This window comes from Zingiber officinale, chromosome 6B (genome assembly GCF_018446385.1).
Source record: "Zingiber officinale cultivar Zhangliang chromosome 6B, Zo_v1.1, whole genome shotgun sequence".
NCBI classification, from domain to species: Eukaryota; Viridiplantae; Streptophyta; class Magnoliopsida; order Zingiberales; family Zingiberaceae; genus Zingiber; species Zingiber officinale.
The window spans coordinates 92,353,227-92,363,379 of NC_055996.1; the positions used below are offsets into that span (position 1 = coordinate 92,353,227).

Here is a 10,153-nt window from a genome sequence, read left to right on the forward strand (position 1 = left end):
GATTGTCTGACAACAAGATGATGCCTCATTAATGGTCAGTTTACTTGGACCGATGAATTTAAAAACCGAGGAATTTTTTTCCCATGGACAACTGTTCGCTATTTATTTCATAAGGAGGGATGGATTATTTATCCTTTCCCTAGTTTACTTGTTATGAAATAATCTACGGATGGATTTACAAAATCATCCACTGGTCGATTTGTAAACAACTTTTTATCCACCCAAAATCGGGCGGAATGTGTTCTCGTCGAGTCTCTTGCATCCATGTCCTCAACCTCGCGTTCCTGTCCTCAACCTCACTCCCTCCTGTCCTCAACCTCGAGAGTCGCTGACGGCCCTCCTCTTGCGACAAGAATATCTCATTCCTCACCCCCGCTCGATTCAGTAGCACACTAATTTTTCTCACCAAGGGTTTGGATTCGAACAGGGAACTGGAATCCGATTTGAAAAGTTACTACCGCCTATTTGTCCTCCTTTTACTTATCGTGTTGCTTCCCTAGCAGGTGTTGTAGTGCAGTCATTCTCCTTTTTCCCTCAACCTCAAATCAAATCATGAACAAAAAAACAGAACAAAGGAAAATACTAGCAAAAAGGTTTTTTGAATCACTGTGTTCAATGAGGGCTCATCTTAAGAAGATGAACAAGGCAAAACATAGATTTATATTCAAAAATCTGAATTGCTTCCCATCAAAACTAAGCCCGCAACCATGGAAATCGAAATCAGGTGAAGATCTTAGGATTTCCTGGCCAAGTTATTTTAAAAAAAAATCACATTTATATTCTGAAAATCTGAAGTGCTCACGGTCGCTCGCAAGCATGGACACTCACAACCGCATGCGAGCACGACCACTTGGTGCTTGCGAGAACCATTATAGAAGAAACAGGTAACAGAAATCGGAGCTTAGTTTGCTTGGAATTAGAGGGAGGCTTCTTCACAAAGAAGAAGTAGATGAGGCTGATACTTCTGCTTCCAGTTGCAAGGGTGGATTGGCTACTTCTGCGGATAGAAGATCGATATTTCAGGGAAAGGATTTTGGGGCGAGGGAGAGATGGGTCTTCCTATCTCTTCCTTTTTTTTCTCTCCCCTTCCATTTTTTTTTCTCTTCCATTCCCTAAAGGATTTTTTTCTTTCTTTCAATGATTCCTTTCCTTCCTTAATCCATGCATCCGAGTAAAGAGAGCATAAATACGGGGATTATAAAAAGCATTATAAAAGCGGGTTCTTCTCTGCTGATATAGACACACGTGTGCATACACACTCACACCTTCCCATACTTTCTTCCATTTAGACTACTTTGTTGATGTCATTTTCTAATTTGATCATCGGAATAACTGTGTCAGAGACCCCTTGACTCGTTTGTTGATGATTTTCCCTCCTCCTTTTGCTAGTGTTTGCAAGGAATTCCCAAAATTCTTCGACTGAAGTCTTATTCTCGATCAAGTTTCGTGGCAATTCACTAGTGGTCCACAATTCACCGTCTTTAGATGAGATCATTGTGGCAAAAAGGCGAATACGCTCGCCCCCAGCGCCCCCCGCCAGCCCGTCCCAAGGCTAACACGAAGAAGGTAAATCACGGACGGCTACTAGCATTTGGAATAGTGACTAGGACATAAGGGAGGAATTTACCTCGGCTTTGCCAAGATTCGAACCCCAGACCTCATTGTCACAACACCTCATGCGCTAGCCACTAGACTCATCCGAGGGGATGTCTTTAGACGAAATCATATACTATTGTAGGGTTGCTTTATCATGTCTAATTCAGTTTTGCTAAATTTATTATTGTTAAAATTAACTAAATGATAGTAAAAAATTAATATAAAAGCCCATGTCCTCTAATTGGGCCCAACATCCTTCTGAGAACGATTAAGTTTGGGCCTAAATTGGGTTCAATAGAGAAAACATCAAGAACCCCTCGGCTTCATTTTGGGGCGCAATAATTTCGCCATGGCCGAGACCTCGAACCGCTCTCGGTGGGAATTGGAGGCGGAGCTCGGCGAGCTCGACCTCGACCCGGAGGACCTCCACCCCTTTGTCCCCCTCAAGAAGGTCCCAGTTGGCGACCTATTCGAGGCAGCGCGAGCCGGCGACCTCGACCGCCTCCGCTACCTCCTCGACTCCGGCGTGAACGTGAACGCCCGGGACGCCTGGGACTCAGTCGCGCTTTACTATGCGTGCCTCGCCGGTCACGTCGAGGCGGCTCGCATGCTTCTCGAGGCCGGCGCCATCTGCTCCGAGCGCACCTTCGATGGGGACCGCTGCCACTACGCCGCGCTCAACCTCCGCGTGAGGCGCCTCCTCAAGGCCTTCGAGGCCCGACCTCCGCCTCTCGCTCCGTTGCCCGCAGCACTTCGGGACACGTTCCTCGCCTGCGCCGCTAATCTTCGTGCCTACATCGAGCAGTGCGAAGCTGATGCTGGCGCCGCCGCATGGTATGCAGGTCAGTTGCAATTCTATCGACTAAAAGTTTCAAATTTCTTTTAAAAAAATGCTGAGTTATTCGACACTAAGCTAAATATTACTTATCACTGTTGGTTTTAGTTCACATTCTTTTGGGCATATCATCAATCTCCTTTTCGACAAGATTGAAACATGTAAACTTGACAGTGTGCATTGGTAACCAAGAATTTTGTAACATATTTGAATCTCCATTGACGCATTCGCCAAGATCTTGTTATCCAACTTCTTGAATTTGTAGGTGAATGCCCATGGACTTACTGAGATTTGTTTATATAATTTTAAGTTGTGTATGAGGGTTCATAGACAAGCTAATTTTATGTGTTTTTAGGAGAAGCATCACCAGGTATAAAAGAGAAATATTTAAGCTAATATATCATTGTCATCAACAATAAACCATACTAGTGCCATCTATTAAAGCTGGCTACAGAGAATTTTATTCATCCATTGAATTATATGAAGGATATAAACAATTCAGCTTTCTACTATAGACTTTATAGGTAATGTTTGAACATGATTATGTAATCTTTTCATACATTTTTGATTTTATCATGAACTAGACCTAATTGCTCTTTGATAATACTTGTTCTTGCCTAACTGATCATATAACCCTTTTACTGTTTTAATGGAACGCTATTAAATTCATAGCATTTTCTAATGGAAAACATCTGTTACATCCTTAGTAGATCTGAACTATAATTATATACTTGTATAGCATTTCTAGATATTTTTTTCTCCCTCTAAAATCCACCATAATTATTGTGTATGGATTCTATTGTAACCTTTTCAAGTCAATAGAGATCATTTGCAAATCCTTTTCCAATATTTTGTTGTTTGTTGTATTGTAAAATAAATGACATCTATTGTTGCATGAATACCAAATTGATTTTCTGAAATTTTTATTATGTATTCTTCTCTTGATCACCCATTCTCAAACCATATACAAGACATGAGAAACTTCAAAAGATTCTTTAAGATAATAGTACTATGACTTTGGGGACTACTAAGATTGGCAATTATAATGTTGTTACCTCATAGAAGATTCCTGATTTCAAGCATTTTGAGAATCATGCATTGTCAATCATCTTCTAAATCAACTCTCCAATATAAAATGTATCTAGAATGGCTGATTGTTATTGAACCCTAGATAGTGTGTCTGGTCACGCAAATTTACTGTTTGAATGATTCCTGACGGGATTACCACTTTATGAATAGGTTACTTTTCACTGGGCGATGGATCCAACTCTCTTCCTTTCCCCCCTGATATTACGTTTTATGTTGATGGCAAGCCAATTGAAGCTCATAGGTTCATATTAAGTGCACGGTCACCATTCTTCAGAAGGAAATTTGAGACAGACTGGAAGGAGAGGAAGGAAGTGAGATTCTCTAGCCAAAAATTATCTTATCATGCTTTATACAGTCTTATCCATTTCTTCTACTCAGATAGACTCGAGGTTGCAGTTGATGATATGGAGGATCTTGTTCACACGTGCAGAGCTTGCAAGTGTGATCAACTGCAAAACATATTACAGAAAGAACTAATTCATCAAAGATATGCTGAGTACAAATCATTAAGGGATGTAGACAACTCACAGAAAAGATTCATCTTACAAGGTCTGTCACTCCCAGAGGAAGATAGGCTTCCTTCTGCTCTGCACCGCATTCTACTGGCTTCTCTTTCCAACTCTAGTATGGATAACATTATCAGTACACCTGAGCACAGCAATGACTTAGCTGATGTTTGCATAAAAGTTGGTGGAAGGATTTTCAGGTGTCACCAAGTAATCCTGGCATCAAGATCAGAATATTTCCGGGCAAGGTTGTCTCGAATGGCAGATTTTCTTGAAGGGAACAACCAGCGGCCAAATTTCACCCTTCCATTTCTTGAAGAGCATGATTTAAGCACAGAGGCCTTTGAAAAGATGATTGAGTATATGTAGGCAACAAAATTATAATAAATCTCTTAGTTTTTTTTAGATGCTGTTTGTTGTTTCTAATATTTCTTGTTAAACTTAGGTACACCGATGCCTTGCAAGACCTGGACCCTGATCAGGTAGCATGTTTATGAGTTGACAAATATGAAGGCCTGGTTTTTGTTACTTCCAGTTCCTAATTCCAAGTAATTACACAGGCTGAGGAAATATTTGATGCTGCTTCAAGATACTTGTTATTTCCTCTTAAACGTGCTGTTGCGGATGCACTACTACCTCACCTAGAGCATGCTTTGCCTGCTGATCTTTGCCATTGGCTGGTATTATCAGACATGTAATGCATCTTCCTTTATTCCTCTTTTGTCTGCTCTGTTTCATAACTTCCCTGCCTGATTGTTGATTTAATGAAAGCGTGTACCTGTGTATGAAACGTGGATGCCTGTATTTTTTTTTAGAGAGGTTCAGCTTTCAAAACATACAACATGTTAGATTAACCAAATGAAAATGTTTAACATAATTACTGGGGGAAAAAAAAATTGGGTGCTATGCAAAATGGTATTTAAATGCATATGTATGTCAAAACATAATATTTTCAGTGTAGCAATGGGATGATGCAAATCCCCAAAGAAGAGGGATGCTTGAGAAAAGATGGGATGCAATCGTATGCTGAAAATTTTGTTAGGCTGCCTTATGCTTAGACTGAGAGTTGAAATGAACTATACTTAGCATTTGTACTCTCTTTAAATTGCTTGATTTTGTGATTCAGGTATGGCGTTCTCAAGATCAGGGAATACTGCTTGGACATTATCGCATGCAATTTTGAGACATTTTCCGACACTCGTGAGTTCCGCGCTATGCTCTTGACTCTTCCACCGCCATCTGGCGCCTCCTCTTTGAGAACCACTTGCCCAAGTGCTCCAGGCTCCACAAGAAAGTCTGATCAGGCTAACCTTCTTGATGATTTGCGAGAGAAATGGTTGGAGGCCGAAGCAGCCGAGCTGGATAAGCGAGATGAAAGCGCAGCTCTATTTGACAAGCGACTTGAAATGCTTATGGCTGTTGCAGAACAAGAAGCCAATGAAACTCTGATGCAATAGATATATAATCATCCTGAAAATGCATCTTCAAAATGTAGCTTGTTTTATATATCTAGAGTTGGTAAAGAAAATAACGATTCTTGCGATCATTTTGTTGTTGTGTCAATCTATTGAGATAAACCAATATGCACCCCTGTTTTTTCAATTGACAAATTACTATTTAAGAGGAGGAGATCGATTCGTTTTTGTTGTTGTTGTTGCTTCTAATTTTTCAATGGCATATTTAATTATTTTTTGTTGTACTTTATTGCGAAAAACATATATGATTAAATTCATACAAGATTGTCTGAACAAGGACTAATCCGTTAATCCAAAAAGTTCTTAATTATTAATAATAAACCTTATCTTATGATCTAACAAACACTGCCAAATGTTCTTCAGTTAAACAACAGAATAGAAAACAAACAGCTAATTAAGCCTCACTCCATTTAGACTAAACACGGCATTAAATGGTTGGAACTCGCAGAAAATGAAACACACTCAACGATATTTCTTCATTAATTATTTCTTGAATTCTTGCAAATTTCTAATGAAGAATTTCAACTGATTGGAAGCCATTCTCTGCGAATGTCAAAGGTGTAGTTGATCTCCAAGTAGCACTTGCCATCATCATCAACAAACTGATACAAGAGGTGAAATATGCCATCAGTAATCAGAAAATCCTAGTCTATATTTTGACTGACTTCCATTGACCTTGGGCTTCGGGTCAACCAGTTGACCCGCCCAGTAAGATACGATTTTAATGATTGTCGTGGTTGTAACTTACTTTAGTTCTCGCAGAATATGTTCCTCTTGCAAATATTCCACAAGGAGTGATTTCTTCTGGCGTCTCGTATGTGTAGGGTTCCACTTGAGGACTGAAGGTGCCCAACATTTCTTTGGTTCTGTCCACTGAAATGGACACATAAAAAGAACAACTAATCACATTTCATTTCAAGTTTAGAATGGACCGTGTTTAAATAGATTAAGTGTGAGTAAATTCATGAAGCTCAAAACCGACAAGTTTAATGAATCTCAGACTTGAGACAGAGAGGTTAACCACCTTTGATTCCGGTTTTCCAAACTGTGTTGGTGTATCTCAAACCGGAGACGATATTGTTACTGACAGAGAAGTTGAACTTCAATCTGTAGTGACTTCCTTCTTTCAAAGTGAACCACACGCCGCGATAATCCGGCGAGGCGAGAAGGGGGAGAACTATGCGAGGCCTCCCCGGGGAGATGATTGAGAGGCTCGAAATCTTTACTTCTGGCTCTAAAATTTCTACCACAAAACCATGAAAATGAACTTTCAATGCACGAAGATGGAGGGCATTTGCAGAATTATTCAACTTGAAGTACCTCCTCCCACAGCATTCAAATCCACACTTCCTAGGAGTTGTTCTTTCCACTTCCTTAGGCTCTCGTCCTCCTGCAAACCACCAAATTAGAAGAAATTATTAAAACATGAAAAATCAGTGTAAGCAGATTACTCAAAAACAATCAAACAAACAAAAGGAAATACTGTTTTATAGTGTCATTTTCAGTTCTTCTTCTGTTTCTGCCCTTTTTTAGTAGAGAAATCAAATACAGAGAATTATGGGGTTTTTTGTTTTACCTTGTCTTTCTCCATCTGATCTTTGAGGCTGACCTGAGGCCCCAGGTCAACGCCTGTAACAGCTTTCTCATCATCGTCTTCTTCTTCTTCTACTTCTTCCTCCTCTGGGTCACGAAGAGACGTCTTGTTCAGTTGCATCTTGACCTCGTCGTCCTCCGTCATCTCCCTTTCGTTCTCAGTCGCCGTCAAGATCCCATTTTTCTCGCATTTCTCGCTCTTCTGCTCCAAAGCCATGGCGTTGGAGCAGGGAAGTGCTCCAATGGCGGAATACATGACATTAACGATATGAAGCGGAGCAGAACACTCAGCGATGGTTTAAGAGCACAAAGGAAGGGCTAGAAACCAAAAAGAGAAGAACAAGAGAGCCAGGACAAGGAGAGTTGAGTAAAGAACCAAAGAAAACAGATTTTGAAGTGAACGAGAGGAAGAATCAAAGAAGAGATGGAAAGGTTCTTAAGGAAAGCAACAGATTCCAAATTCAAAATTCCAAATCTGCAGTGGAAATTGGAGGAAGATGGAGGAGAGAACGTGAGGGGCACCTCGCTTCTTCTCTGGGCTGGAAAAGGAAACAGAGAGAAGACTGTAGCGGAGAGGATTTATTTGGTCGGAAGAAATTTTTCAGTAAATGTAAATTTAAGTTTAAAAGATAAATAAAATAATATTTAAAGTGTGATAAATATTCATTTATTTCCATAATTAAATTCCAGTTATGGTTAAATAATTATACGAGAGAACACCGAGGAATAGCATTGGGGCCCACTGCTATTATTTAAGTTTAGAAGTAAAAATTTATTTATTTATTTATTATTATTATTATTATTATTAGAATGGAATGTGATCCAGCAAAACTAAATCTTTTTATTTAATGCACCAGAATCTAATTGGCAAGGTTGGCCACAACTGGAATATTAATTACTCTCACCAATTATTCATATCCTGTTATCAATGGATGTTTAATTCTTTTAATTCATTTTAAGTGGAAAAAAAAGGATAGATTATACCTATAAAAAATTACTTTTAATTAAATATTTCCTATTTTTATCTTACATTCATCTTTACTATGTCTAATGCTCTATTAGATTTGAGATTAATTTTCAGCTGGTAGATTGCTATGCTAGAATAAAATATTTTTCATGATTTATATATTTATATTTTATTATGAAATTAATGATACTCAAATAAACGTTTTGAAAAAAAAAAATCTTTAATCATGGCAACTAAAAGAAAATGTATATAGCTCACGGTTTTCTTGACAAAAACTGATATAACTAATTCACGAGCCACGGGTGAAGGGCCCATTCGTCATTGCCCTGGTCCCACTATTTCATAGCTGGTAGGTTCCACTCAGAACCTGACACCTGTTGCTGTCGTCCTTTTAATAGGCTACAATAAAAAAAACCATTATTAAATTCACTCGAATTCAATTTGTTCGGAGACTGACATTTTATATTCGGACGAAAAATGAAAATTACTGAATTTTTTTACCATGAAATAATTTTTTTTTTAATGGAAAAATTTAATGCCATTATTAAATAAGCCAATGAACTCGTGGTCCACAATCACGTGAAGGACAGAAGCGGTGGAGTTCGAGTTAACAATTTTTGAAAAATATATATATATTTTAATAATATTTTTATTATTTTTAGGCTCTTAATTATCGTTAATATTATTTTTTTAGGAAAATATACTTTTAACCTCCCTCGGTGTTTTATCTAGTAACATTTTATCCCGTCATATTTAAAAAATAATACTTAATCTCTTTTTTTATCAAATTCAAATATGAAAAAATTATAAAAGATAATTATATCCTTATATTTTTTATTTTTAAAATAATTTTAAGACAAAAAAAAACATATTCAATTGATATGGAAACTAATTACATTTATCATCGGGTCCATTCTTTAATTATTAATTAGTTAGATCGATAGTGTACATAATAATAAAAATATACATAAAAGAAAAAAATAAGTATTCAGTTATGGAATTTATCGATGCATCTGCTCTCAGTGTCTTGTAAAACAAAACTTATCAAATAGGGTTGACATTATCGGTGTTATCCTCTTTGACGATCAAATCGGTGTTATCCTCTTTGACGATCAAATCAATTATGAGCTGAGATGTGAGGTTTGTGTGTATGTATGAGAAAACAAAAAAGCTAAAAAAAGATGAAGAAGGTAAAATCCTTCGCATATGAAGAGAAAATTATACATTTATCTATTTTTTGGAATCTTATATAATCATGAATAATGATAGATCTAAAATTTTAAATTTAGGAGAAAGTAAAGAAAATAATTATACCGAGTAAAAAAAATATACATTTTAAACTAGTTAATTTTATTTTATTTATATAATTAACTTATTAATCTTTATATACGGTTGAAAGTTAATATTAGGAATTTGAATTATTTAGAATTACTTCAAATATCAATAAAGAAAATAAAAATAAAAAATAGATGTAAATTATGGATAAATTTAATATGTACAAAAAATAAGGAAATAATTATTTTTTATAATTTCTTCATATTTAACTTTGGTTAGAGAATCAAAATACTATTGGATAAAAAATAGAAGGGGTTAAAAGATATTTTTTTTTTTTAATTGATAAATGATATGATATTAATACGTACATTGTGCAAAAAGGTGGGTCCCGCCGCCCAGCGGCCCCCTAGGCCTGTAAAGCGTGGTATCTCCGGAATTTAACACAGTCGGTCCAGATTATTCATCCAGTGCGCGTCCGTGAACCTTCGACCCTACAACTCATTGTGCAAGGATGTCACATCTTAACCGGTTGATCCAGCCCGCGGGGGCGATATTAATACGTACATGATGTCATGGTTAGATGGTTAGATTGATAGATCGTCAAGAGTTAGATCTAAAAATGGACTATTAGGATCGATCACCTGATGGTATCTTATTCATTATTTTTTGTTCCGTATATGTTTGTTACGTTATTATAAAGTTAATAATTGCGAGGGGTAAAAAAAATAACGAATTTTAAATTTTAAATCTGACTTAGCGCAAGCTGTGCACGTGAGAAGGGTGGGGACTTGTCGAGCCGCCGCCTTCGCCTATCTGC

The 10,153-nt window shown here is 37.3% G+C and overlaps 2 protein-coding genes across 2 annotated transcripts; one reads left to right on the top strand and one right to left on the bottom strand.

The window, feature by feature from the left end:
* The first annotated feature begins 1,920 nt into the window (after window positions 1-1,920).
* Window positions 1,921-5,669, top strand: LOC121993187 (BTB/POZ domain-containing protein At2g04740-like). Its single transcript, XM_042547878.1, has 5 exons — window positions 1,921-2,438; window positions 3,671-4,391; window positions 4,472-4,508; window positions 4,587-4,720; window positions 5,153-5,669. The coding sequence occupies exons 1-5, from the start codon at window positions 1,946-1,948 to the stop codon at window positions 5,481-5,483; spliced, it is 1,716 nt and encodes a 571-aa protein (XP_042403812.1). The 5' UTR covers window positions 1,921-1,945; the 3' UTR covers window positions 5,484-5,669.
* Window positions 5,670-5,794: 125 nt separating this feature from the next.
* On the bottom strand, window positions 5,795-7,643 carry LOC121993188 (rho GDP-dissociation inhibitor 1-like). The gene is made up of 5 exons (XM_042547879.1): window positions 7,078-7,643; window positions 6,822-6,891; window positions 6,526-6,744; window positions 6,250-6,374; window positions 5,795-6,103 (listed from the first exon to the last, which is right to left on the bottom strand). Exons 1-5 carry the CDS (start codon window positions 7,348-7,350, stop codon window positions 6,023-6,025), a joined length of 768 nt encoding a protein of 255 aa, XP_042403813.1. The 5' UTR covers window positions 7,351-7,643; the 3' UTR covers window positions 5,795-6,022.
* Between the last annotated feature and the right edge of the window lie 2,510 nt (window positions 7,644-10,153).

Coding starts and splice junctions, on each gene's coding strand:
- LOC121993187 (XM_042547878.1), top strand. CDS start 1,946: ATGGCCGAGACCTCGAACCGCTCTCGGTGGGAATTGGAGGCGGAGCTC. Junction 2,439..3,670: donor CGCCGCCGCATGGTATGCAG/GTCAGTTGCAAT, acceptor CTTTATGAATAG/GTTACTTTTCACTGGGCGAT. Junction 4,392..4,471: donor GAAAAGATGATTGAGTATAT/GTAGGCAACAAA, acceptor TGTTAAACTTAG/GTACACCGATGCCTTGCAAG.
- LOC121993188 (XM_042547879.1), bottom strand. CDS start 7,350: ATGTATTCCGCCATTGGAGCACTTCCCTGCTCCAACGCCATGGCTTTG. Junction 6,892..7,077: donor ATCAGATGGAGAAAGACAAG/GTAAAACAAAAA, acceptor GGTGGTTTGCAG/GAGGACGAGAGCCTAAGGAA. Junction 6,104..6,249: donor CATATTCTGCGAGAACTAAA/GTAAGTTACAAC, acceptor CTCTTGTATCAG/TTTGTTGATGATGATGGCAA.